The sequence below is a fragment of the Parus major genome, chromosome 4A, assembly GCF_001522545.3.
Source record: "Parus major isolate Abel chromosome 4A, Parus_major1.1, whole genome shotgun sequence".
NCBI classification, from domain to species: Eukaryota; Metazoa; Chordata; class Aves; order Passeriformes; family Paridae; genus Parus; species Parus major.
Window position 1 is genome coordinate 17,413,778 of NC_031772.1, and position 27,256 is coordinate 17,441,033.

A 27,256-nucleotide genomic window follows, 5' to 3' on the forward strand; every position below is an offset into this window, starting at 1 on the left:
TTTAAACAGCCTTCAGATGCTACATTTTTATTACAGAGGTTATAATTGCCATTAGAATGATGGAGGCACAGTCTTAAAGTAATAGGAAACATGAGACAACATGTTTTGAGATGCAAAGAACTGTAACAGCCCTACATTAACATTCCAACCAGCATTGCTTCTCCATTCTTCATCCCTAAAACTGAATAACAAAAGTTCTCCAGTTTCAAACTTTTTGCTGGAACTTCTAAGCAAAAAAAACCAAAAAAAACCAACATAGTTTTTAATAAATAAAAGTGTTTTCTTGCTTCCATTGTGTTCTGGCAGCTTCACATTATTTTTTTTTTGTATAAAATTTCAAGTGTTTTAAATTCTTTTAAGAGAAAGTTTGGTATGATTCAAAGAGTAACTTTTAAAGCCTGGAGCGTACGTACTTTTTTATTAAATAGAGCACAGGTTTATAAATAGCTAGACACAGAAAACAATAAAATAGACAAAGGAGTAATACAATATTGTTTGTAACTGAGTGCTTCCAAGTGATACTTTAAATTTCTGAATCCAAACTGTCTCCAACAGGAGGGACCTATTTACATATTAAAACATTTACATTTGGGAAAACATTGAGCTCCCACACGATTTCACTTGCACTGTACATTCAAACTGAAAGGGATTTTGGTTCTTCAACATAAAGCACCATTTTTAATATTTAAATCACATGATAAACATCCTGGAAGTCATTATTACCTCATCCTTGGGGAGTGCTGGACAGAAAACCTGCTTTCAAAAATCTGAGTTTATCACAGCCACCTTGCCCCCACCCCCACCTTGGGTTCAGTTATTTCCTCTCCCCAAAAATCCACTCAGAAAACTCTGAACCTGATCCTCTGGGTGTCCCTACAAGCTGCTCTCACATCCCTCCCAGCCAGCAGCTGCTGTTCCTTATTCCCTGATAATCATCCTGCACCTCTTGGAGTGTCCTGGTTTGGAAAAAAGCCTTATTTTGCTGTACCTGGATCAAACACTGAGTTTCACAGAAAATGATAAAGCCTAGAAAAAACACCTGTGTTGGGAAAAGATTGGGAGGTAAAGCTGTAAACATTCAACCTACACAGCATTTGGACAATGAAAGGCTGAAGAAAAAGTGCTCTAAAAATATATTTGGAAATTGTTTAAACAAGTTCTTAATGCTGCTTTATTTACTAACCAGGAATTCAACCCTGAATTAGCTCCCTGTTTCCTGCAGTGGGAGGGGGATGTGTCATTTCCCTGCCATCCACTGAAACTCCCATCTGAAGGAGTGACTGAGACCACCCACAGCACAGACAAAGATGTAAATACCTCCCTTTCACCTGCACAACTGTGCCAAGAACACAGAGAAGGAGGGTGGATAAACAAGAGACTGAAATCTTTGCATGATTGTGAAGCACTAAAACCCATCCTAACACAAACAAACAGCTTTGGGTAAGGATCTGCTTTGTAAGAACAGCTCTGCTGCTTCAAACTGAGAACAAAACCTCATGGAATGGCTGTGCAGTGATGTATCCCAGCATGGAACACCACCACACATTACATACAGGTGTAATCTAATTTATAAAAATACTCTATATTCATGTAGAGATATTAAGAACCCAAATCCTCCTACAGAAATATTTTGTTTCTTGAACCAGCAGCACGTGCTACTGCTCTCCTCACTGCAATACAGGTACCCTGATTTCCTAACAACACATCCCCCAGCAAAGCCCTTCTGCTCTCACACAAAGGGATTTTTCTGGTGGTTCTCAAATAAAATGCAAGAGCTGTTTACTCAGGACTTTTTACATACACAATCTATGCCCTGACATCAGGCTTTGAGTTAAAAAGCAGAACATTAAAGAGAACCTCTTTGTCTTCACCAAACTGATTATTTCTCCTCTACAAGCACAACTGGTACATGTTTACATCATGGACTGCAGTTCACAATGAAATTTAACATTATTGATGGGCAGCAATTGCTGCCAATGACTGCCTCAGCAGTGGATGGGGAGAGAAAGGCTCAGTAACAAACAGGTAACCAGCTAGTGCTGATGAGCATCTTTCTCACTGAGGATCTTTTTGATATTAATGATTTCACAATCAAAAGCTGCATTTTGATATTGCAGTTCAGCAACAAATGACAACTGTCTGAATTCACAATGCCTGGATCTGCACAGACCAAGCACAGGGGGTTTGGATCAACCAATGTAGTGATGTTGGGGCCATTCCTAGAACACAGACACTTTACAAGCAAGGCCTGAACTGTAAAGATTTTAAAGGCAGTCTGTGACAAACTCCCCTGGTTCACTGAAGGAGTGCCAGTAGATCCTGGTGGTGAGCGCTGCTCCTTCCTAAAGCTGAACACTTTGGCTAAAACCATCTCACACTGATAATGCATTCAGGTGTTGCAGGAGTTTTTTGGCTTAGGAGAGGTTGGGAATGAGCAAAGCTCCCAACCCAGGCAACCTTCAGACAGAGTCTCAGGGCAGGAGAGTCTTGGGGCAGGGTGTGCAGAGCTCAGTGTGGGGCTGGCCCCAAACGTCCCCGTTTTCTGCCACGCAGGAATCCGGATCCCACGGAGATGATTTGGAGCCTGGAGTGTGAAAAGCTGGAACCAGATGCTGACAACAAGAAAAGGCATTTGAGAGGACCCAGTTCCAGCAGAAGGCAGGCTGGAGGAGTGAGAGGGTTCTGAAGTAAGGCACATCTCTCTGCAAACAGAACCTTCAGGATTTTGCAGATGCAAATTCACAATTTTTTAACACGGTACTGAACTCCACTATGCATAAAGTACCCTGGTATAAGGCTGGAAAATCAGTTTCTGCTTCCTTAGTTTCCTTAATTGTATTTTGACAATTTGCCAAAAATAAAGGCTATACTGCAAGCTCCATGGAATGGGAACACAGCCCTGTTTGTGGGCATCAACAGCCCCGCACCAGATATTTTTGGTAAGTCTAGATTAAAAACCACAGAAGACCCTGGAAAGTCACTGCAAAAACTACCTCTACACTGAAGAAGAAATGCATCCAGGAGACCTCCACAAAGATCAGGACATGCACAGACCTCACAACAGCTGTTTTGGTTGCGTTTTTTACTTTGGGGTTTTGTTTTGCCTCAGTGGGTGTGGGAGGAGCGAATCTTTCATAAGGCTGTGTCATCCTCTTCAAAATCTCCCACCAGAAGTGAATGTTTGTCTGGCTCACTGAGGACGATGCTGTTCACTGAGCGCTTGTCTGAGAACAGGGAGGTGATGGAGGCTCTGCTGTAGGTGACAATTCGATCCATCAGGCTCAGCTTGGGGGAGCCAGCCCCGCTCTCGTGGATGCCCACGTGGACACTGATCTCTGATGGGCTCTTGTGCCTCAGCTGGCCACGGGCACGGAACTCCAGCTTCTCAGAGCTTGGTTTCTGGTACCTAAGGAAGGAGAAATCAAAGTATATCAATACCTCTGAAGCTGAAGTACATTGAAATATGGATAGAAACTGATTATGCACAAGTCAGAGGCATTTATAATTTGATGAACAAGATTTCTCACAAACATACGAAGTTCATTAAGGAATTTCCCATTCTGAACACTTCTGATTTGTACATCTCTTCACATTAGAAATTACATTTTTAAGCACTACTGTCTGCTTAACACAGACTTGCCTGGACTGTTCTCAAAAACAGGTTTTTTTGTTCTTCAAAATCTCTCACAGTTGCACATTTATTTTCTGTCACTCTAAGTAAAAGACCTGAGCTTCAAATCCAAGTTAGAAACCACAAGACTGTTCCTACTCACATCTTTAGGAGCAAAGAAGAAAGCACAACGGAGACTGAGGAGGCAGCCATGGCTGCAGATCCCATCCAGGGCTGCAGAACCAAACCAATGGGCAGGAAGACACCTAGAAAATGACACCAGCTGTTAAGTTCAGAGCAGGAACACTGCATTATTCATGTATTAATAGATATAATTTCACATGAACTGTCCAGTTCTAGTTGTTTTTTAATTTGTTAGTAAATGAGGTTTTAGTTTAAATGACCAATATTTAATACATAAGGATTTGTGGTTTATCTCAACTAGAACCTCAGCCTGAAACTCAGAGTTGGCATGTCCTGCCCACCTTGCAATTAAAATGCTTGCTCACAGGTTCAGGCTCTTTCTATAAACCTTTTATCTTGAAGGTATTTTGATGTGCTGAGCACATCCATAGCAGCCACAGTGTTGGAGGAGGACAGCTCAAAAATATTCCACTGCAACATCCCCAGGCAGAGAACTCTGCCCTTGCTGACAGCCAGAGAGAAAGACAATGGAAACTGTCCCACACAACAATAAATCACTGCAATCTTCTAGTCACTGAGCCCAATCCAATTAGTGCAGGCAGCACTCACACACCTGCAGCTATGGGAACTCCAATGAGATTATAAATTAGAGCAAAGACAAAGTTGATCCGGATCCTCTTCACGGTTTTCCTCGATAAATCTATGCTTGCTACCACATCCATCAGGTCATCCTGCAAGTTAAAATGTTTATTGGAACAGTCAGAGAGACAGAGAGCACACAGGTGGTGTCTTCAGTCTTGTTTTTGAGCTCACTACAGTGCACTGGCTGTAACAGGCAGAGATCTCTTAGCAGGCTGCTCTGCTCAGTGCCAACCCATCATAATCCAGGTAATGTCCACAGCACCTCCCAGGACAGCTCCAAACACTCACCACACTCTGCCAGGGAGTTGCTGATGTGTAGGAAGAGGTGTCTGCAACCCTGGAGGTGCCATGGTGCATTACCCAAATGTAATTTATGTTTGCCAAAGGACAGCTCACTTTGTCTTCCTTTGCCACTCTCAAACTTTAGCCCAGAATGTGCAGTGCCCAGAAAATGTGGAAGTGGGATAATCACTTTTATCCTTCATGGGATAATCACTGCACTAAACACAGTGAACACAATCTCTGCTCCACTTCTCCAGCTGACGGAGATTGTGCACCCCTGCATCACCCAAAACATCCTGGGCCTTCTGACCCCTCCTGCCAGCTCCCTTTACCTCTGATTTCTTACCCTGATGAGAACCACATCAGCTGCCTCGATGGCCACATCCGTGCCCGTGCCAATGGCGATTCCCACGCTGGCCATGGCCAGGGCCGGCGAGTCGTTGATCCCATCTCCAACCATGGCCACCCGCTTCCCTTCGTCCTGGAGCTGCTTCACTTTGGCCACTTTGTGTGAGGGGAGAACCTCTGCAAACACTTTGGTGATGCCAACCTGAACAGAGAGGGAGAGAGGACACAGCTTTTCCAGCAGCTGTCAAAGCTCCTGCCTGGAGTGATGTGGCCAGGAGGAGTGAAACCCATATTATCACCCAGGAGCTAAAGAGCAAGCCCAGCTGATGATATGAAAACAGCTCTGAATTCACAGCTGATGTTACTTCCATTCAAAAACTTCTTGCATTCTTTATTCCAAGTCTTTTAAAACTACCATCTTTCACAGCAGCAACATGAACATGCCACACCAGCCTTCCTGCTGAAACCAGCCCAGCACAGGGCACAGCCCACCTGGGAGGCGATGGAGCGGGCTGTTTTGCTGTTGTCACCCGTCATGAGGACAACTTCTAAGCCCATGCTCTTCAAAGTGTACACTGCCAGCTCAGCCTCTGGCTTCACAGTATCTGCAATAGCTATCAAGCCACAGAGCACTCCTGAAAACAGAAAGAAAGAGTTTGTTACAAAAACCTTTGTTAATTTAGGGGGAAAACAAAGTAACTTTTAAGTTCCAGAACCAGTTCATACTGACAGTAGGAAGCAGGATGAGAGCAGGTATTGGTGCAGCAATGTTTAGAGCAGTACAGAGCATGGACTGTACAACCATAATGAAAAATAAATTCCTTTTGTCTCCTTTTTCCCCTTTTGCTTTCTTTGAAGTCTTTGTATTGTATTATTATACCAAACTCTCCTGTCAGCTAAGAAAGGCAGGAAGAGCTTTTCCCATAAGAAAGGGCTGTAAAACTGATTAATTATCTCTTTTCATCTCCATTACCCTGCTTCAGGTGTAGCTGCTATGACATCACTACTTATTAATCTCTACTTATGTGATGTTTTATGTGGCAATCAAACTGAATACAGCAGCAGCAGCCCTGAACTCACCATCCACAGCTGCCAGAACAGCCGTGCGGCCTCTGCGCTCGTGTTCCATCATGGCTTTGTCCACCTCAGCTCTCACCACGAGGCCATTCCTGGTCATCCACTCCCTGTTCCCAATGAGAACTGAGTATTTCTGGGAGGTCACATGAGCTGAAGGAAGAAAACACAATGCTGTGTTATCATGTGGATGAGCAGGGAGCTTCCCTGCAGCTCGTCCCAGCATACACTGGAACTGCAGGGAATCCAAACAGGAATCAAGAATTCCTCAGTACTTTGTGCCCTATCACCTTTTCATGTAACTTTCACAAGAGAAGACACATTTCTTCAGTCCTGGGGAGTCACCCCATGTCAGAGGGCCAAAAACCACAAGTCAAAGGACAGTTAAGGACTTCTCAGTGCCTCTCATTTCTATGAACAGCCCAATGGAGTTGAAAGACCTAAAAATGAGCTGTCATTGAGTGAAAACTAATCAGTTATGCAAATTCAAAATTTTGGCTAGCAAATGGTAATTTGGGACAAAGCAAAGCCAGAGAGAGCTGACAGACAACTTCTGTCTGATTTTCCAGTCCCATATTCAACATGCAACTTGAAATTGTATTTAACTTAAATGTTCTGAGTGATGTATGAGCACAAAATAAACTAATGAGCAACTATTTAATGTGTGCCTTGATGTCAGCCCAGTTCTCCAAGGCAGAAATAAGTGACCTCATTCCTAAGGATCCTAAAGACACAGCAGTAAAAATTGTTTTATTCTCTTACCCAGAGTTCACTTACTTGGTAATTCAGCATCAATGATCAAAGCAGGCTGCATTGATTCTTGTGCATTCTCCTCAATTTTCACAAGTGTCACATTTTTAACATTGTTTTCTTCAACCATTCTGTTGTTCTTGTAGAGCAATGCTTCAATATTGGTGACTTTGCAACTAATGCCACAGCCTGGAACTACCTGGAAATCTGTACACGTCCCCAGGGTTTCTGAGTTCAGCTCCTAGAAAAAGAAGATGGAAACTGATGAAATTTTAAAATATATAAAAGCATGATGCAATTATAAAGCCCACAAAATAAAGTGCAGTTGAACAAAGAGGAGGAGGGAAATAACCATCAAAATTTAGGTGTGAGTGGTGCCTCTAACACAGTGCGATTTATATGGCTCCACAATTTTCAGCTTTCCCAATTAAACACAACAACTAAATCTGCATGAAGAGTCTCCTGGTACTGATGAAGTCCTGCAGGAGAGGTTCTTGCACAGCAGGCTGTGTGTGGGAGCCCCTCACCTTTTTGCAGTACTTTGTGATTGCTGCTCCCAGGGGGTGCTCGCTGCTGCTCTCCGCTGTCCCCACAATCGCCAGCATTTTGTGACGGGGGAGGAGGTTCCCCTCCACCAGGAACTTCACCTGCATCACCTCTGGAGTGCCGTGGGTGATGGTCCCCGTTTTGTCAAACACAACCACCTTCACCTGCAGGAAAGCAGGAAGATTTCAATCGAGGAGCTGAGCAGGGAGGCACAGATTCCTCAGAAAAACACCCACTCAAACCAAACTCCCAAACACGGAGCCACGACCTAACACGGAACTGCCCAGGACCCACCAGGACATTCCACCACCTGCTCCAACAACAGCTGGCAAAACACCAGCACCCCCTGTAACTTTTCTCTAAAAAGTCCTTTTTCTGTTTCTTTGTTTCTGCTGCATCTCTTTTGTATTTTTCTTTTTATTCTTGGATTTCTCAGCTTCCTTTAGACTGAATTTTTTTGGGATCCTCCCTCGTGGGGAGCTCTGCTTATCTCAGGTCTTCTGATTAGAGGAAAAACTCCCGAGCTCATTAGAATCTTGTTTCTCGTGTTTATTAACAGGTGATCACAAAACTTAACAGGTCTCTCCAAGCTGGCTACACAAGGTTAATCTTTGCAATTTGGTACATTTCTTTCTTCTGACGGTACAACAAGGCTTTGTGGCACACTTCGTGTCTGATGCACAAAATGGCCTCGAAATACACAGTTCTTTTATCTTTATTTCTGTTTTTACCCAATTAACAATAGACACGTATATTATTTTTCTTAATGACTCAATGACCCATCACCTCTGTGATGCACTGTGGCATTTTCTATCCAGTCACTTACTATTACCCAAAAACCTCTAGAAGAACATGAAAAGAAAGAAGAAGGGACAAGGAACAACACCCGAAATCCTCCATCTTGTCTCCTGTTTTTTAAACTAACTTTTTCACCCAGTGATTTAAAAAAACTTCCTAATCTACACACTTACACTTCTAGCTTTTTTCATCTAACTTTAACATTTGTTTTCATGTATCACCATGAAAACATGCTCATGAATTTCATATTATATGAAATTCAGTGTTTTTCTAGATCTTATAACTTAGTATCAGAAACAAGGGCACACACTCTGTATTCCAGACTCCAGCACCCCCAGGCTGGGCAGAAACGGGGGCACACACTCTGTATTCCAGACTCCAGCACCCCCAGGCTGGGCAGAAACGGGGGCACACACTCTGTATTCCAGACTCCAGCACCCCCAGGCTGGGCAGAAACGGGGGCACACACTCTGTATTCCAGACTCCAGCACCCCCAGGCTGGGCAGAAACGAGGGCACACACTCTGTATTCCAGACTCCAGCACCCCCAGGCTGGCAGCCCTTGGGGCAGCCCAGGGCTCACCTTGTGTGCCATCTCCAGGGGCTCCCCGCCCTTGATGAGGATGCCGTTCTGCGCGCCCACGCCCGTGCCCACCATGACGGCCGTGGGGGTGGCCAGGCCCAGGGAGCAGGGACAGGCGATGCACAGCACCGTGATGGACGCCTGGAAGGCGAAGCGGATGATCACCTCTGCTGCTGAAATGCTCTTGTTGTAGCCCTGGGCATGGAGGGGAGTTGGTCAGGGGAGAAATCCAGCAATAGGAGCAACACATTTGAATACGTGTTGTCTTGGAGGTTGGAAATATCTGCTGTGTATTCATACTAAAGTAATGCATGCAAAACCCGAGATGAGTGATTAAATTCATGATTAATTAACCAATTTGTGTTCTATACTGCATCCATCCTTGACTGTTTTATTTATAGGACATTTTCCTAAAAAAGACATGACGTGTTAAAACGCTTTAAATGATGCACTTTTATTAAAGATACTCTATCAAAAATATATACAGTAGGGAGGAAAAAAAAAGGTAGATATGAAGATGGCTTTCCTATAAACTGAGAAATTCTAATTAGAAATAGTTTTGAAACAAGAAACCCTGTGATCTAAGCAACCCTTAAGCTCAAGTTGGCATCCTGACCCTCCTCTGGAATCTGTAATGAAGATGAATTCCACTGATTGCCAAGATGAATTCCCACAGAGCTACATACAAAATTGGAGCTTGTGACAGGAGGAACTTCTTTTTCCCACAGAAGAGGGATGGATGGTGGGAAATTTTTAATGTTTAATATTTACTTCTTTTAATTAACTCTTTTTTTTTTATCCTAATTTACAAGAGTTGATTAATTACTGTGGACTCTCTAAGTATAAATGCAGGAATGATACAATATGAAAAAAATACATAATGTAAAAAATGTAATAACAAGAACAGCAACTCCTGCAAGGGTGATCCAGAAAGGGAACCACTGTAGTCTAATAGAATTGTAAGGCTGTTTATTAAATATTTCAGAAGGTGTTTAAGGAGATTTACTTACCAGAAAGTACTTTTCCACTATTTCAAAATCCACAAACCCAATTATAATCCAGGCAAAAAGGGTAACCACAGAGACAGCCACAATAAAAGGAACAAAGTAGCCACTAAGTTTGTCTGCAAATTGCTGGATGGGAGCCTGGGAAGGAGAAACATCACTCAGCACCATCATGTGTGTGTCTGAAGGCACAGAAGAGTCACAGCTGCTGCTTGCAGCACACTTGGCTTGCCACACTTGATAATTACAGATTTACTTAATAAGAGGATGAGACTTGGCTCAGTAGACAGGATCAAAGTCCTTATTCAGCAAGATACTTCATTATGCAGCTACAATTCAAATCCAAGCAGTCCCAGCCACCCCTGCAGTGATTTGGTGTGCTGGTGCCTGCATGACACAGCAAACCCCAAGTGTTAAATGGGATGATGCTCTACCTTAGAGGTCTGGGCCTCCTCCACGAGTTGAACAATCTGGGACAGGGTGGTATCAGCTCCCACGTGGGTGGCTGAGATCAGAAGGGAGCCGTTCTGATTGATGGAGCCTGCAATGACTGTACTGCCAGGCTTCTTGGTCACAGGCATGGCCTCACCTGAGACAAGGGCAACAACAGACACAACCCTGCTGAAAAAGGCACCTTTGGGACAGCTGCCAACTCCTAACAAGGGGGAGAACATCAGCTTCCACTTCCCCTCTGCAGATTTGTTTAAAGGAAAAGGTTTTCACACTTGGAAAAAGCAAATGCTGACCTGTGATGAGAGACTCATCCACCATGGAGTGTCCTTCAATGACACGGCCATCCACTGGGAATTTGCCTCCTGGGACCACTTTGACAATGTCACCTCGCTGGACCAGTTCCACATCCACTTGTTCCTCACTGGAATGGTGCAAATGTTTTTTATAAGAGACTGGAAGTGGAGTGACCCAAACAAAGGAGCTGGCACTACACACAAAGCACAATCCCACTGCCTGGCATTAATGCATACAAAAACAATCACAAGAAAGTCACAGACCTCTCTGAAATGGCCTATTTTATCATAATTTTATTTACTTTCTAGTTAGTAAAATCCACTAATTGTCTTATCACAGAAAAAAAACCAAAACAAAACAATAAATCAAAGCAGAGCAGTGTTAATTCTGCATTTTAATATTTTTATCTGTCATCAAATCTGAAGTTATTTGCTTCATAGTTCTATAAAACAGTAAAATTTGTCTGTGAATTCAGCATATTAACAACAAAAAAGGAGCAACAGAAAAAGCAAATGATAAAGCAAGATACCTTAAAAGAACGTTATCAGGGCCCAAGGTAACAATAGTAGCTTCAGTAGCTTGTAATGAAATTAGTCTTGCCAGTGCTTCTGAGGTTTTACCCTAGAATAATAATTTTCATATTTTTCTGACTATACTATTGAAAAAAAAAAAGCTGGGTAAATGACAACTGCATGTGTTGCAATTTACCCTTTTAAGAAAACACTTTCTGCAAACAGTCTGATATTAAGCCAAACTTTTATTAGTTCAGTTATTAAAGACGATTTTACCACACAGAAGGTTAAAAGAACCCATGGGATGGTTGACAGGACTCTGAGGTGATTCTCAGTGGGAAGTTCCTCAGGAAAGTTTCTGCTTTCCTCACCTTTGCCACGTGCTCCAGCCAGCGCCCCAGCGAGATGAACACGAACAGCATCGGGGGAGTGTCGAAGAAGGTGACAGGGTTGACTTTGGCCCTCTCAGCCATTGCCACCAGGAGGATGATGAAGGAGTAGAGGAAGGCAATGGATGTTGCCAGCACCACGAGCACGTCCATGTTGGCTGTGTTGTGCCTCAGTGCTCGGGAGGCCTGGATGTAGAAGTGCCACCCCCCGAACACCTGCAATGGCATTTCACACGTCTCTTACACACAGAAGCAGCTTTTCCAGTTTGTTTGTGCTATTTGCCTCTCTCCCTGAACAAAATCCCAGATCTAGCTGGGGCTGTGGTCTTCCCACAGCACTCTCAGGTATTCCCAGTGCCCTCCCAGTGGGATTCAGGAGCTGCCTCAGTGCACAGCAGCTCTCCACAGCCTGCCCTGCCCCTGAGAGTCCCCAGCACACATTCTTTTGGCAACAGCAGAAGCACACAAGAACCTCAAAAGCATTTTGCATCAGTATAACTGCATTCACTTTTCAAACTTAATTTCTTCATCGTCTTCCAATTTGAGCACTTCAGCCCAACTAAGCAGGAGCAGTCATAACCCCACTCACCTGCACAGGGACACAGAGTAAAAATGAGAGGAAATTCATGACAGACAATCCTGGTAGGAGCTGGTATTCCAGGATCATGGAAGAGTGCAGGGCCTCCATCTCCTCACTGCTCATGTTGTGATGTGCGTGAGCATCCGAGAGCTGGCTGTCCATCACCATCATGTAAATCATCAGCCCCATCACAGGGATACAGAAAACCAGGCTCACCACAAAAGATCTTTTCCACCTCAGATGTAAAAAGAGAGAAAAAAAAAAAGGGAAAAAAAACAACTTGTATTGCAGTCAAGTGCTGGAAAATATTTTAAGGAGTAAGTCTGTACAGTCACAGAGAAAAATCATAAATTGATGGTTGAGTAACAAAGAAGAATCAAAGATGTTTATGGAGTCTTAGTATGCTCAGGAATACTTACTGCCTGATTTCCTGTTTGTGATCCAGATGACTGGCAGATCTATCTTTTTTGACTAAGGAAGTAGTAAAACCTAAATCCTAAGGGAAAAAAAGAACAATAAGAAAGAGAACAGTTGGTTCTAAAATGCACTTCATGCTCTGTTACTGAGGGTACCACTCTTACCTTTGATTAACTTTATTAACATTTCTGATATAAAATATTGTTTAGCTACTGTTACCTGTTACTATGGTTTAGTTACTTTTCAAAAGGAGAAAAGAAATCTGATGCAAAAATTAACCTGTCTGGAATAAAATGCTGTTCTAACATGTGGCTTTCCAAAATGGTTGTTGCTAAAGCACAGAAATTGAGAAACTGAAGTAGAAGGCTGAGAAACTTATTTCACCTCTACAGTACTGCTACACTACTTGATTTTTAAATAAATGTGCTTTATTTTTCTACAAACCTATAGCTGGTATCTCCAAGTCTATCATGACCTGGTAGACAGCATTTATTTTTCAAAACTTAGGCAAAGTTGGAACAGAGCATTTTTAATCCAGAACACACAAATCATCAGCAAAAACCTGCACTAAGAAGAAAGAAGATGGAAGGAGAGAGACTTTTTTTTTTTTGCTTTAACAGCCTCTCCTTCTATTTCTGGGGTGTGTAACTCTTCTAAGAGCACTGGATATCATAGGAGACTTGGTGCCTACATGAGACTCACCTTTATCACTTGTATGACATCTCGAGGACCAATGGCCTCAGGGTCATACTTGATGTGGGCTTTGTTGGTTGCCAGAGCTACTGAGCAGTACAAAACACCATTGGTCTTCATAAGGGTGGATTCTATCTTGTGCACACAGGAGGCACAGGTCATCCCTCTCACCTGTAAAATAAAGGTTATTTTATTTATTTAAACCTGTTAGTAAAGCACAGGCTACCTGGCAAATGCATCTTAACATGTAGGAAAAGTGTTTGTGACTACTGCATTATTTATTGCTTTGATCTGGGGTGTGAGCACTGTGGAATCAAAAAGCAGTTTGGGCTGGAAGGGTCCTTAAAGACCATCTGGTTCCAACCCTGACGTGGGCAGGGATGCATCTCACAAAATCAAGCTGCTCAGGGCCCCCTCCAACCCTTCTAGAGGAAGCACAGCACAGGGATGAGGTTATTAAGCCCTGCTAAAGCTCTGCTGGATGCTCAGTCTCAGAGCTGGGGACACTGAGCTACACTCAGCTTCAAAAAGGAAAAAAAAAAAAAAAAAAAAAAAAAGGACTAAATCCTGGCAACAGGAAGACCAAACAGAAGAAAACAGGAATATTTCTCTGCATTTTCAGTGTTGTAGTAGTGAGCCAGCACAGTTTGCAGGACAAGATAAAATCTGTGATACGTACCTGACATACCCTTATACTTAATTTTTTATAAATTAACCTCTATTACACAATTAATCTCTAAGAAATGGACACTAACACAGGCACATCCAAGAGAATAAAGTAATGGTGGCTGGGTTTAATGATCAGCTTACAACAAGTTCCAGGATCCCATCTCCTTCCCCGCAGTTTTCCATCACGGTGGCTCCAAAGCCCAGCTCCCGAATGAGCTCTGCAATAGCTGCAGGGTGAATGACAGCAGGGTTGTACCTCACTTCTGCCTTCCCTGCCATGAGGGCAACAAGGATTGAGTGGATTCCTAGGAAATAAAATGTGTGAGTGGCAGATCAGGCTTAAGAAATATCCTACTTTTATTTTAACATGAATGCACAACACAATTTACTGAAATTGGGAAAGCTCCTGTGTTGTATATAAAGAAAAACAGCCTCGTGTTTGGAAGCTACAGCAGCACCTCAGTGCAGGTGTGACAGATGAAAGCATCATTCCACATGAGCAGCAATGTCTTTAACAGTTTAATTACAAACATTCTCTTCATGCCATATGAAAAATTATCTATTTTTCCTTAAAATAAATTATTTTAAACCACAGTGCTGCATATTTCTCTGATCTGCATTGATCATTTCTGGATGCCTTTTTTAAGGAGAACCTGTACAAAAAAGGGCAGATCCAACAGTGCAATCCTCTGGGCACTGAGAGCATTTACATTCATCCACTTTCTAGGATGAAAAAATTAAAATCCAAGCTGACTCGAAACCCATCCATCTTCATTACAATAATTAAACACAGTCTGCATTAATGACTGTTACATCACAGTCTTGTAGCTGTTTGTTCCTGCAAATATAATCACAGACACCACTGGCCTGACTTGCAAAGCTAAAATTAACCTATGTCCCTTTCATCCCCTCACACTGTCCCTTCTCACAGCTTCCTAAAGCACACAACTGCTTCTGCCTTTCAGCTGCACACCTGGGAACCTCCCTCCAGTAGGAAAGAGCTGGTTTACCTTCAAAAGGATTCCCTATTTGATCCCAATATTCTTTGGAGCACTCAGCCTCTGCTTTTGCAACATCAGCGTCTGGGCAGCTTGCTAAAGCAGCAAGGATGTCCCTGTTCCCACTCTATGGGCCAGAGGTGAGGAGGAACACTTGTCCTGACAACCCACCCCTTAAAAACACCACAAAAACCAGATGGATTCTCCCAACAAATGCTTGGAAATGTAACAGACCACACTGACACACATCTCACCATCCTCCCTTCTCAGGTTCCTCTCGATGTTGGCCACACACGAGGCACATGTCATTCCTGTCACCTGCACGTAGCACTTGGAGATGGTCTTGCTCTCCTGCCTGCCAAGGTGGGCTGCTGGCACTTTGGAGGGCGGCTCAGGCTTGTGAGAATCCAGCTGTGCTTCAGGGCAGGGCTGAGCTTTGGCCACAGGGAGCTCTGCCTTTGCTGGAAAGGAGATTGCAGTTTGTGACACTGTGAACAGCCAGTGCAGGGAGGGATGAGCTGCTGGGACACACTGCTGTTCACCGAGACTGAAAATGGAAATGGTGACTGTACACACCTTGTCAGCAAAAGAAAACAAGACAAAGGTGGGCCACTGATTAACTTACTGGCTTGTTAGTATTTTTCCTTTCGCCTTTCCTCATTGTCCTTGTTCTGTTGCACATCCTCTGCCTTCTCCTGTAGCTGTAAGCAAAACCTCTCCCTCTCAACCTTAGTTTTACACGCAGTTTTATTGCCTTTACCTGGAGCACAGAGCTGAACTTGTAATCCGGTGCATGTTTCATAAGCAAAACCCATGTTTTTTAACCTTAGAGAAAGGCTCTGGAACTACAGGCTCCTTACAGCAATTCAGGGGATGTTCTGTTTGTGCAGGAACAGGGTGAAAAGGATTAAATGTGAGCACCCAACCACTTCTGCAGCTATTGACATAAAACAGCATTTATCTGACATATTTATATTGCCAGACACCTCAAGAATTTGAATAAATCTGATGTATTAAAAGGATGTGCACATTATCTTTAATGATCTCAGCAGTGAAGATATAAAACTACTCTTGGCAAGCACAAAGTCTATGTCAGCTGCTAAATTTCATCTTGGGTGGTACCAAATCCTAAAACTGCACAACCCTGGTAAATTTAAAATTGTTTTGGATGTTATTACCTGGAAAAGATGCATCAAATCCCATATCCTCTATTGAGGCCCTCAAGTCTTCTGGGCTTGTCTGCAGTGGGTCATATTCTATAGTCCCATTTCCATCTGGCAGAGAGACATGAACAGATTTCACACCTGCCTTTTGGGACAGCACTCCCTCGATGGACTGCACGCAGGAGCTGCAAGTCATGCCCTCAATATTGATCACAACAACTTGAGTGAGGGGCTGGCTGGGATCCTTGGAAGCAGGGTGAGATTTCAGTGGAGACACCAGCGTGGGCAGAAGTGCCAGGTTCTCATGCTCCTCAGGAAGGCTGACTCTGAACCTCTCTGGAGACACATTCTCCACAGCTTTCCTCAGTTCTTCTATGCTAATTAAGCTTGGGTTGTAGTTTATAGCAGCAGATTTGTTCTCTAGAGAAACCACCACGCTCGTCACTGCTGGTAATGCTGATATGGTGCTCTGGATGTTGAGGACACAGGAATTGCAGTGCATCCCCTCAATTCTGAACTCAACTGTCTTTGTGCCAGTCTCCCTGGAGCTTTCCATCTGTGATGCCTCAGAGTCCCTGGGCTGAGCATTCCTCAGCCTCTCCAGGTCAATCCCACTGAGCTTCAGGGGTTTAGGCTGCTTTTTGAAGGTTGCTGTGAAACCTGCCGCTTCAATTTGCTGTTTTATTTCTTCTGCTGTGATTAGAGAAGGCTGGTAGACAACAACAGCTTCCTTACTGTCCAGGGACACTGGAAATTAATCAGTAAAATAAGTGTGTGTCACTGCCCTAAGCATAATAAGCACATCACAGGAGCTTGTCAAAGCTTTCCAGCAACACTTTAAACGGACAGAAATGTAACTGCAACAGAAAGGAGATTCCATTGGTTTGGTAAAGATCAAACAACTTAGTTCTTCAGCCAGTTTTTGTCTAGTACTATGACAATTTTCAACTCCTCTAATTTTTGCTCTTTCCCCAGGATTTTCACAAATGGCATCACAACTTACTGAATTTATCCTTGTTTTGAGGTCTGTGGCAATCTTATCCCAAAGCTAGCTATATCAGTAAGCTGGTCTTGCCTTTTAGATTTTTAACTGGACAGAAAAAATGAACTATCATTAATCACAATTTAAAAAAGACATCTGTTATTAGAGGTTCCTATAACTGGTAATAAGATTACGGAACACAACTACTCCAGGCTCCCTACCAAATGCAAAACAACCACTGAGCACTATCACACATGTGTAACATCCTTCACACAATGTGGGCTCCTTTCTTCATTTCTAGTCCACATTAAAAACATAATTAAATGCCCAGTCCCACAAAGAGTCACTGTCACACTCAGCTATCTCATCTAAAATCTGCAACACCATCAGAAGAAAAACAGCATGGCTAACCTCAATTTACATAAAAACTCACTAAGGCTGTACCTCTAATCTGTTGAATGCCTTGCAATTTGCCAGCTTCAATTTACATAAAAACACACCAGGGTTTTACCTTTAATCCTCTGCATTCCCTGCAGTTTGCCAAGCTTGCCCTCGATGGTGCTGGTGCAGGAGTGACAGGTCATGCCATCGACTTTCAGGCGCAGCACAGCACTGCTCCCATGGGACCAGCTGCAATCTCCCCAAGTTCCAGGTGTTACTTCTGGCACAGAGATGTTCAGATCTACCCCTGGGACCATCTGGGTAATGTGCCTGCCATTGGTGATGGAAGGGATGAAAGTCACCACCGCAGTTCTTTGATCAGAGGACACTTTCACATCCATGATCCCTTTGTTCTTCAGCAGTGAGGCACAAATCTGTCTGGGTGTTAAGGCTGACTGGGCAGGGAGGGTGAGGAAAATTGTGTCAAGTACAACAGGTTGTGGTTTTGAATCAGCCAGGGTAGCATCGAATCCCATGTCAGAGATGGCTTCCTGCAGAGTCACTGGAGTTTGCAGCTTGGAGTCATAGATGACAACAGCGTTCTTGTCCTCCAGGGAGACCTCAAGGGGATGAACAAAGCAATTGAGTGAACTGCAACACAAAGACTTGAGAACTGACACAGCACCAGACTAGAAACTGCTTTTATTTGCAAAGATTAGCAATACTTGTCCAGTAAAACTTTCACTACTCACCTCAAAGAGCAAAGCCAGCACTGAGTAGTAACTCCTGCTCTCCTGTGCAACAACAGGGCTGGAGAGAACAGATCCCAGCCCCACTCCCAGCTCCAGAATCCTTTAGGAGTCTGTCTGGCCACTTCTACTTGCAACATCCAGACAGCACCAAAGCACTTAATGAAACTTCCAGAGCCAAATTCACTTGAATTAGGATGACTAACCTAATTCAATCCCTGGAGCAAAACAGCCCACAGAAGAAATTCGAATCAGTTTGCAGCAATTCTAACGCAGTTAGGAGAAACTGCCCTCGGGCTACAAGGATGGAAAAAAATACTCTTTGAAAAAACCCACAGCTTTAAGCAGCAGTGAAAGGAGCCCAGCATTTCCAGGCAATGGAGGCACAGGATGGCAACTTGCTGTGAACAAAAACCTGCATCAGAGTTCACTAAAACTCCCTTTAGACACCTGATACGTGACAAACATTAAAGAAGCTGTTTTTCCTCTCTCTGTACATTTGGGTGATCCAGAGACATCCTCATTTGGTAATAACCTTTCCCATCTGATAGTACACATAGCCTCAATTCAATTTGCTCCCAACAGATGATATATCAAACATAATAATTGCAGTTTCCAAAAGGAAAAAGCAACGCCTGCCAGAGGCCAAACACATTATCAATTCAATTCTATCTTTCCTCTGGGCAAAGGTACAACCTAAAGACCACAGTCATGATTAAATTGTATCAGTTAAATCATTTTAAGAACCACCTTTCCTCATTTCTGTCCCAATTATGGGCCTTAGCAGAATTAGCAACATGGACATTTATTGGTTTCATTGCAGAATAACCTAAAAGCAGTTGTTAGTCTGTATTAGTCATCTGACATTCATGTCCCTTGCTGACCTAAATCATAATCACTACACAAAACCCTGTTTTAGTATTTACAGAGAACTTTCTGAATCAACTGATTTGCCTAGAATGAAGCTCTGATGCTGTAGAAAGGATAATTACTAAATATAACCTCAAAGTTTCTTAAGAGTCCTGCTTTACTCAGATTAAGGTTTTGCAATGTATCTTTTGAAATAGCATTCAGCTTTGTGATAAGGTATTCACCTAAAAACCTAAATTCAAAAGTCTTAATACTGTCCTTTTAAAAACCTACTTCATTCCTTCTGTAAAAGCCACTGGGGATCCACATTGTATAAACCTCCCTATTCTGTCTAAAGTCACCTGTGTATTCTCAGGGATCACATGAGAAAACACAAGGCTGACAAAATTACATTACTTTGAACACAAGGCTGACAAAAGAACATTATTTTGCTAGCATAAGGAGAAAGAGAAGATTTTGAAATCAGACTGTTTGGGGATATTATTTTACAGGCTGCTTTTAGCCTTTACCTGGCTTCATGCTTGCAGACACCCAGAGATTTATCTGGCCATGCACAGGGGACTGTTCAGAGCTTCAGGGCTCTGCTGTCACAGTACAGACTCACATTAAAACTCCTTTACAGCTGAAGGAAGATGAAAAATTATCTGTCTTGTAGATTTTGTTGTTTTTCAACAAAATTTCTGTATTCAAACGCCTATTTCAGGACACAGGGAGCTGCTCTGAGTTATGCAGCACCTGCTCTGCAGGGGAAGAGCACCACAAAGAGTCTTGCAAAACCAGCTCCACACAATGATCACACACTCCAAATTAAAATTGTGCCCAGTTCTGGGAAAGGAAGAGGTCACCTAAGATGTCCCCACTAAAACAGGAGTCAACTGTTGATAAAACCAGGAAGAAGTTATTTTCTTTGGAGTAAAATCAACAACTACAGAATGTAACGGGATGCTTTTAGAACATAGACACTAAAGAAATAAACTTTTCAATTTTCTATTGTTAGTTTGTTCTACTACAGGCTGTGTCACAAAATTCATAGAAGTCTGCCAGCTTTTAAATTACTTTTATTATTAAAACTACTGTAAAATTATGTATTCTGCAAGGATGACCAGCTCACCCTGGGATATTCTACAACCCAATATTTTGGCCATGACAGAAGAAAGACTAACAATGTTGCCATCTCCTCTGAGCTAAGAAAAAAGTTAAAACTAAGTCAGGCAAAAAAAGCCTGAATTAGGACAAACCCCATTCTTGACTTTTTCCCCCCCATTACTTCACAATACTGAATTAATTGTAAAGCAGAAAATAAATTAAGAGCAATCATGACTTAACTCCCCCCACAGTGAAGCAAGCACCTGTTTCTCTCTCATTTACCAAAAATACACCAATAGACCTCCAACAACAACCTGCAAAGAAATGCAGAGAATAAACTCTTCCTACATTATTTTTCTCTCTCAGAGCACAATTTCTCATGGTTTCTCATCCAAACCTTTGCTAGAAGCAGTGCTAGACTCACTCACTTTAATGTTGTGGATCCCATTCATCTTCCCAAGGTGCTGCTCAATGCTCTGGACACAGGAGTTGCAGGTCATCCCCTCCACGCCGATGGCCACAGATTTTGCCTCCATGGTGAATTTCTACTCTGATCTTCTCATTGCTGGTGGCTGAAAACAATCAGGACATTAGTTCCTAAAGAATTTCCCAGAGACTGAAACCAAAACAGGGGTGTAGTGGAAGGAGTTCTCGTGGCAGGGCTTGGGATGAGAGAAGCTTCCAGGTCCCTTCCAAATCAAACCACTCTGGGATTCTAAGATTTAACAGAGGACATTCTCCACATGGAACTGGTAGATGTCAAAGTCTGAGCAGGTAACAACAGAATGGAAAACTTCACTTATTTATTCCCATTAATTTCCAAAAATAGAAAGTGTTCAGACATCTAATATTCAAATTGGGTTACACAGGAGATCATTTAATTACATGCTGCAAGCTGTGATTCACTGGTGTGAGATATTAAATTATAGGGAGAAGCAGGAGAGAGAGTGGGACAGCAGCTCTTGGAATGCTGAAACAAGAGGATGGCACATCAGCCACTGTGGCACAGCTGGGAACGCTGTTTTTCCACATTTCTCTCTCATCTATTGCCCTCTGCTTGCAAAAACAAGTGATATTGAAGTAATTAGTCCATGAAACAAACCAAGATTTTTGCCACACCTTGTTCAGAAAGGTCTCATTTCTGCTCCTCTGAAGAGTTTAATCACTATTTTTGTTCATAAAAATAAGCCCAGAAAAAAAAATAATTATTGAACCTAAATGAATTTTGTAGAAATAACAGCTAATGAAAAGGACTTCTTTTGCCCAATGCACAAACTGTCAAGTGACTGAGGGGGAAAGAGGGCAAAAGAAGCAAATCTCCAGATTTTTTGTTAATATTTTGAAAAAAGTAATGCAAAGTTTCATTGACAGAGAGGTTAGTGACCAAGGAAATGATCACTGTTAATGTCTGGCAGCAATGGAAGCAGCAGTAAAATCTGATGAGTAACTGAGGAACTGAAGTGAAGCACAAGCTTAACTTGTTTTCTTACCCTGAGGACTTATCTTGGAAAATTCAATTACATTGATGTTTAGTAAAATAAATTTTTCCTGCTCCACGGTGACATTTCCAGACTGTTACAAAAGGCCTGGAGGGTTCTGCTTTCACTTTGAGACGTGCCACAAACCATGTAAGAACACAAGGAAGTTTCATCATAGAAACTGGTTTACCTCCCTGATGCACAAAAACTAAATGCTGAACTTAATTAACAAGCAGTGAAAGAAGTATAAAACTGGGAATATCGACTTTTCCAACAGATGAAATACATCTCATCCCTGCTAAGAACAGAAATAACACAACTCTACCTGAGGAGTTATTACAGATCTCACTTCTCCCCTGCTTGTATAATAGCTGAGCTATTGGAAACAAATATTGAGTGTGAATATATTTACAAATACTGAGTGTGAATATCCACACATTACAAAAATGTAGAACTGTCACAAGAATTATCAACCAACAGAGAAGTGTATTTTAAGCAAATTTCATACAGCAGCTCCTTTCTCAGGCTGCTCAGCACACACAGAGGTACAAAACACTTTAAAACCCACTAAGTTCCGTAAGAAAACATTCGATTTCCTGCCATCCTATTGAAATGTGATCCTCTGTGCTTCCCCAGCTCTTCCCTAAGGAATGCTCAGTCCACACCCAGCACACAAGGACAGCCTTGGAACTCCACAGCCAGGGATACACCAATATCCCACAAGCCTGAAATACAAATAAAATTGCAAAAAACCACTTGACTTAAAAGGGAACTTTGTGCACCACCAGGCACTTGGGACTAAAATCAGACATCACAGACGGAATCAATCTGCCCTCAGTGAGAATTGGAGAGATGTGAATTTAAAAGCATTTCAGGTACATGACCAACCTGGACTGGCCTGTTACTGTACTTTGAAAACAAAAATAAAGTAAGGAGACACTTTGGATGTGAGCTGCTGTCTAAAATAATCAAAGGTTGGCAAGATTCTGCCTTGCCTGTGCTTTGGTTTAAGAGACCCAAGCTGTAAGCACAGTAATATCCATTTTTCCAAAACCAAGATACAATGTTCAAAGTTCTCTGTCAAACAAACAGCAGCCACACTGGCAGTACACTGAATTAGCACTGATTACAGTAACCACCAGCACTGCTACCTAATGCCCACCAAGGCATTAAAAAACCAACTGTTTAAATATGTAAAAATAACATTAAACTTCTTTTCACATCTATTACCATTACAGTTTGTATGGGCAAAGTGTTTCCTCCATTTTCTCAGTCTGTTTCCTTGCCCTTCTGCTGTTCATTCATAAACACAGCAGAGAAAACCCCTTCCTGGAAGAGGCTGTAATTCAAACAAAAACCATAAAGGCATAAGAAAAATAAATAAAAAAATAAAAATTTATTTTTCCTTTTTTACCCCTCAAAGCCCTGAAGTACTAGGACTGAAGCCAGAACTTCCATCACTAGAATTTATCTATTGGATCAAACTGGCTTTTCTTTTTGTTCTCTGACCTTCAATTAAGAATAACCCAGATCTCTCTGACATGAGCACAACTCACAGGTTGGTGGGGAAGACAACCAACCTGGAATTTTATTTACCTTGTTGCAGGCTGCTAATTTTCATACTAATTTTAAAAGCAGGTTGTTCTCTAAAAGTATGAGAGATGTCCAAATCTAATGAGCAATGCTTGTCTCTTCAATCAGTCACATGGTATTATTAGCACTGAATTGTTAATGAGCTGTTTCTCAATCTCTGTTTTCTGTACAGCCTTGCTGAAATTTCCAGAAGCCAAACTGTCTGGATTTCCAGTGCTCCTGAAGCTTCAGAGACACCTTGTTCACCAAAAAAAATATAGGGTTATATACAGAGTTACTTTAAATAGACAAATCCTTTTTTCCTCCCCTTGCAAAACTCCCAGGATAACCAGTTAAATTTAAATTTAATCTGAGGCTGTATTCTACCTTGCCATATTCATTTCATTTCTGATGCTCTGCTTCCCTTCCAAGTGCTTCAAGGTAGAAATAACTTGGCTGAAACTTGAATGAAATATTTGTCATATTTCCTCCTCCTGACAACTTTAAAGAAGTCCATGACTAAGCAGACTGAAAATACTTGTTACAGTAATGAATTAAGACTAGATGCCCACAAAAGGTACACATATTAACAAGTTCTCCTCGTTTGGGTTAACATTTTCCCAAGTTTACATGAAAATAGACTTAGAAATCAAAATATCTGCAGCAATCCATATATTTCACATCAATGACTTGTGCAAGTTAGCATGGACACATCCTTTTAATCATAATGTATTTTCTTATAGAGAAAAAAGTTGAAGCTGAGGTACTGAAAAGACATGAGATGCTAAGTTATGGATTACATAGGTTTTAGAGAAAAAATAATGTTTTTATTCTTAACTAACGCAATGCTCCATTTATAAAACACTTTTACCATCAATTAGCAAAGAAATTCAGGGTTTGAGAACACAAAGAAATGGCAGTTCCCTTTACAAGTTACCAGTTCTGTAGTTAGTGCTATTTTCTTGAAGGAAGTCAGTGGTTCTATGAAGCAAATGAAGCAACAGAAAGAGGTGATTTCTACTTCCAACAGAAATTTCTCCCCATGGAAAGGAAAATTCAGCAGTGATCAAGCACAAAGTGACTGAGACACTCATTCATCTCTCTAAAGAGTTTTTTGATGTGCTAACACCAGTCCTGTAAGTAAAATATCTGAAGAAATAAAGCTAGAGGGGGTCAAAGTAATTCATAAACACACACGATCAAAAAAAAGAAAATTAAAAAAAAATGAGCAATGCAAAGAGGAAATTACACCACCAGTAAAAACTCAAGAGCCCCATTTAACCCCCAAAAAAGGCACTTTGCTGCTTCTAATATCTGAGCACACCCAGGCATCACAGAGCAGCAAAGCTCTGTGCCCCAAAGACTTTGTGCCAGTTTTGGGATTAGTAGGGAGACAACCAGGAAAGACAGATGCTTCTGGTTACCTGTACAGCTCCAGTTTTCACCAGTTCATAATTACCTTGAATTTACAGCTGCTGAAATTAAAAGAGGTCACAGCTTGGCAAATAGCACACAAATACCAAACAGCAACAGAACCTAGCAGGTTTAATTACAACCTTTGGATTTTATTAAATTTCTAAATGGCCAAGTGCTACTTACCTTGCTTTATTTATGGCAGCAGAAAGCTAAATTACTTATTACATTAAATAGAAAAAAGGTTCCTGTCCCTGAGTGTCTGCAGGGCAAAGGGCAGGAAAGGGAAAAAACTGCATCATCTCACCCTTGGGCTTGAAAAGTGCTACAGGAGATGGGCCCAACAGGGAAGAAGGAGGTTTTATAGGGTTCATGTGCAAACAAAGCCACTAGAAAGTGTGACTAGATAGGAGATATGTATGAGAGGCCCAGGGATAGATGAGGCTTAATCATTGAGAGAGAAACTGCACATCTGCAATAAATGTCACAGCTACGTGACACTTTAAATAGGTTGTAATTCATGTTGCTCAAGACTTTAACAAGCCTTGCTTGGTCAGCAGAGGATGGAAATTTCTCTCAGAGAATTTATTTCTATACTAACTGCATGGGGGAAAAAAGAAAGCACGCATTGAAAACATTCTGCTTCGCTTCTAATGAGTTTTACAGTATTTGAGGCAAATTCTAAGCAAGTCCTTGAACTCGTTCTTGGCTTTCCACAACCTCCTGAACTCAGATTTCTGTAGAAAATTAACATTTCCTTGGAAGAACCATAGGAAACATTATGAGTAGAATATAATTTATAACCCCTTGTTATGTGAGCATACCAAAGTCAATGGATGCTTCTCTGTCTAAACCTTAGTCTCAAAGCACTCAGCAGTACAACATGGAGTGCATTATACAGTAAAAATAAGAAGAGTAAGACAACAAACTACATATCATGTTAGCTTTTGCTGCCCTGCTTTGTCACCTGGGAAAGAAAAAAAAAGCTCAAGTCTTTTCTGTACTAAGAAAATACATTATAATTATTAATTTCTAATCAAACTGTGTTTGTGCTCACACAGGGCTCTGTCATACACACAAAGTCCCACACTATCAAATCTTTGCCTATTTACATCCACACAATTCAACAAGTTTTTAAGTACAGAAACTCAAGCTTTGCTGGCTGCGTGAAAGACTTTAAGATTTAAAATTTTAACTTTACACTACTTACACACAATTTCTAGAACATGAAAACAGGGAGGCAGCAGTTAAGTTGTGTTGCTCATTTTTGTGAGATTTCACCCCAAAGCATCATCAACAACTATTTGCCCTTTTCTAGAATATAACACTATGCTTTTAATTAGACAAAGGTGCGTGTGCACGGAGTGCTACCAACATAAGGTGACATAATAAACACTAAGGTATTTCAGAGGGACAAGCTAAGCAGCTCAGACCTGGAACAGGAGCTCAGTGACTTTATCTGGCCACTGACAGGAGCACAAGAGAGACTCTTCCGATAAGAGTGCACTGACTGCATGCCAAGTCCCGAAATGTGGATGCTCAGCGATAAGCACAGCGCGCCGCTCCCGCAGCAGCCCCAGCAGCGGGGCCGGGCTCCCGGCCCGCAGCAGCCCCGGGGGCTGCGGGAAGCGGCTGAGCACCAAATGCCGTTCTGGCTCCGGGCTGCGCCGGGACATGGAGATGCCGCCAGGACACTTTGGGGGTGAAGCCCGGGACACCCCCACAGGATGCGGGCACCCTCACACACAGGACGGCCCCTCCGAGGGGCTGGGCAGACCCCGGCCGAGCCGGGCGCGTTTTGGGGCCCGGACGCTCCCCTCCCGTCTGGGGCACGCAGCCGGCACCGCCGCACTCCCCCTCCCCGCCGGGACACGGTGACAACGGGCCGGGGACAGCCCCGGAGCGCGGGGGAAAGCGGGAGCCCCCCAGGGCGGGTCCGCACGCACCTGAGGCCGCGGGATCACCCCCGGCCCGCAACTACGGAGGGATCGGGAGCCCCCCGAGGGTCCGCACTGCCGGGGATAGCCCCAGACGACAGGGGAGCGGCAGCCCCAAGGGGGATCCGCACTGCTGGAGGGAAACAACCAAGGCGGGGCCCCGAGGCGAACCCGCACTGCCGGAGGGAAGGGAGCCCCAAGCGGGGTCCGCACTCACCGGGGCCGCGGGCTCCGATCGCCGCTCCCGGCCCGGGACCGCCGGGCTCTTCCCCTGCCGTGCCACGTGACCAACGCCGCTCGGCCCCACCCACCCGCCACGTGACGCGGCGGACACGTGACGGCGGCGGGAGAAGGCGGGGCCGCTGTCGCTGTATCGCGACAGGAACCCGCCCGCCGCGCAGCGACCGAACCAGCTGGACTTCAACGTTCCTCCCAAGCGGTCTGGGATTGTGTGATCGTCAAACACCAGCATGACCCCATAACTGCCCTGTTCCCGCCTAATTTCTCTGGTTACTTGTACTGTGAACAAGTTAAATGCAGAGACAGTGTTGGAAACACCCCAACTCTGGCTCCCTTCCACCCCAAATCATTCTGGGATTCCCTAAAAATTCATTAGGAAAGTCCCATTGATTCTGGGATACTGTCTGCTCCTGTGGAGCCTCTCCCACTCAAAACTGAATGTAATTTCTTCACAACTCTTAGGGGTCATGGGAGAAGCAGCTTCCTGGCAGAGGGATCCAAGCCATGAAAATCCTTTTGTGGAATAAAAAGTGGGATCTCGACTTGGTCAGATGTAAAGTGATGTGCACTCTGCAGCAGGAATGCAGTAAGGCTGATTCA

The 27,256-nt window shown here is 43.0% G+C and overlaps 1 protein-coding gene across 6 annotated transcripts; it reads right to left on the reverse strand.

Moving 5' to 3' along the window:
- On the reverse strand, window positions 1–26,744 carry ATP7A (ATPase copper transporting alpha). 6 transcript variants are annotated; one of them, XM_015626315.3, is made up of 24 exons: window positions 23,454–24,469; window positions 23,091–23,324; window positions 20,445–20,588; window positions 17,442–17,931; window positions 15,964–16,695; window positions 15,040–15,246; window positions 13,929–14,092; window positions 13,128–13,289; window positions 12,428–12,504; window positions 12,018–12,243; window positions 11,411–11,644; window positions 11,057–11,148; window positions 10,527–10,654; window positions 10,215–10,369; window positions 9,787–9,921; window positions 8,777–8,971; window positions 7,378–7,560; window positions 6,878–7,091; window positions 6,107–6,253; window positions 5,519–5,661; window positions 5,025–5,228; window positions 4,368–4,485; window positions 3,774–3,876; window positions 3,066–3,406 (listed from the first exon to the last, which is right to left on the reverse strand). In XM_015626315.3, exons 3-24 carry the CDS (start codon window positions 20,550–20,552, stop codon window positions 3,133–3,135), a joined length of 4,491 nt encoding a protein of 1,496 aa, XP_015481801.1. In that variant the 5' UTR covers window positions 20,553–20,588; window positions 23,091–23,324; window positions 23,454–24,469; the 3' UTR covers window positions 3,066–3,132. The 6 variants fall into 6 exon arrangements, with proteins under 6 accessions (XP_015481804.1, XP_015481806.1, XP_015481801.1 ...); XM_015626318.2 differs by lacking the exons at window positions 23,091–23,324; window positions 23,454–24,469 and adding an exon at window positions 26,634–26,744 and having other exon boundaries at window positions 1–3,406; XM_015626316.3 differs by lacking the exons at window positions 23,091–23,324; window positions 23,454–24,469 and adding an exon at window positions 24,491–24,541.
- Between the last annotated feature and the right edge of the window lie 512 nt (window positions 26,745–27,256).

Bases quoted from the DNA above. Each gene is read 5' to 3' on its own strand.
- ATP7A (XM_015626318.2), bottom strand. From the start codon at position 20,552: ATGGAGGCAAAATCTGTGGCCATCGGCGTGGAGGGGATGACCTGCAAC. The intron at 8,972-9,786 runs GTAAGTAAATCT...CTCCATGCCCAG, and splicing joins TAGTGGAAAAGTACTTTCTG to GGCTACAACAAGAGCATTTC. The intron at 3,877-4,367 runs GTGTGTGAGTGC...GTCATTTTCTAG, and splicing joins TGGAGTTCCCATAGCTGCAG to GTGTCTTCCTGCCCATTGGT.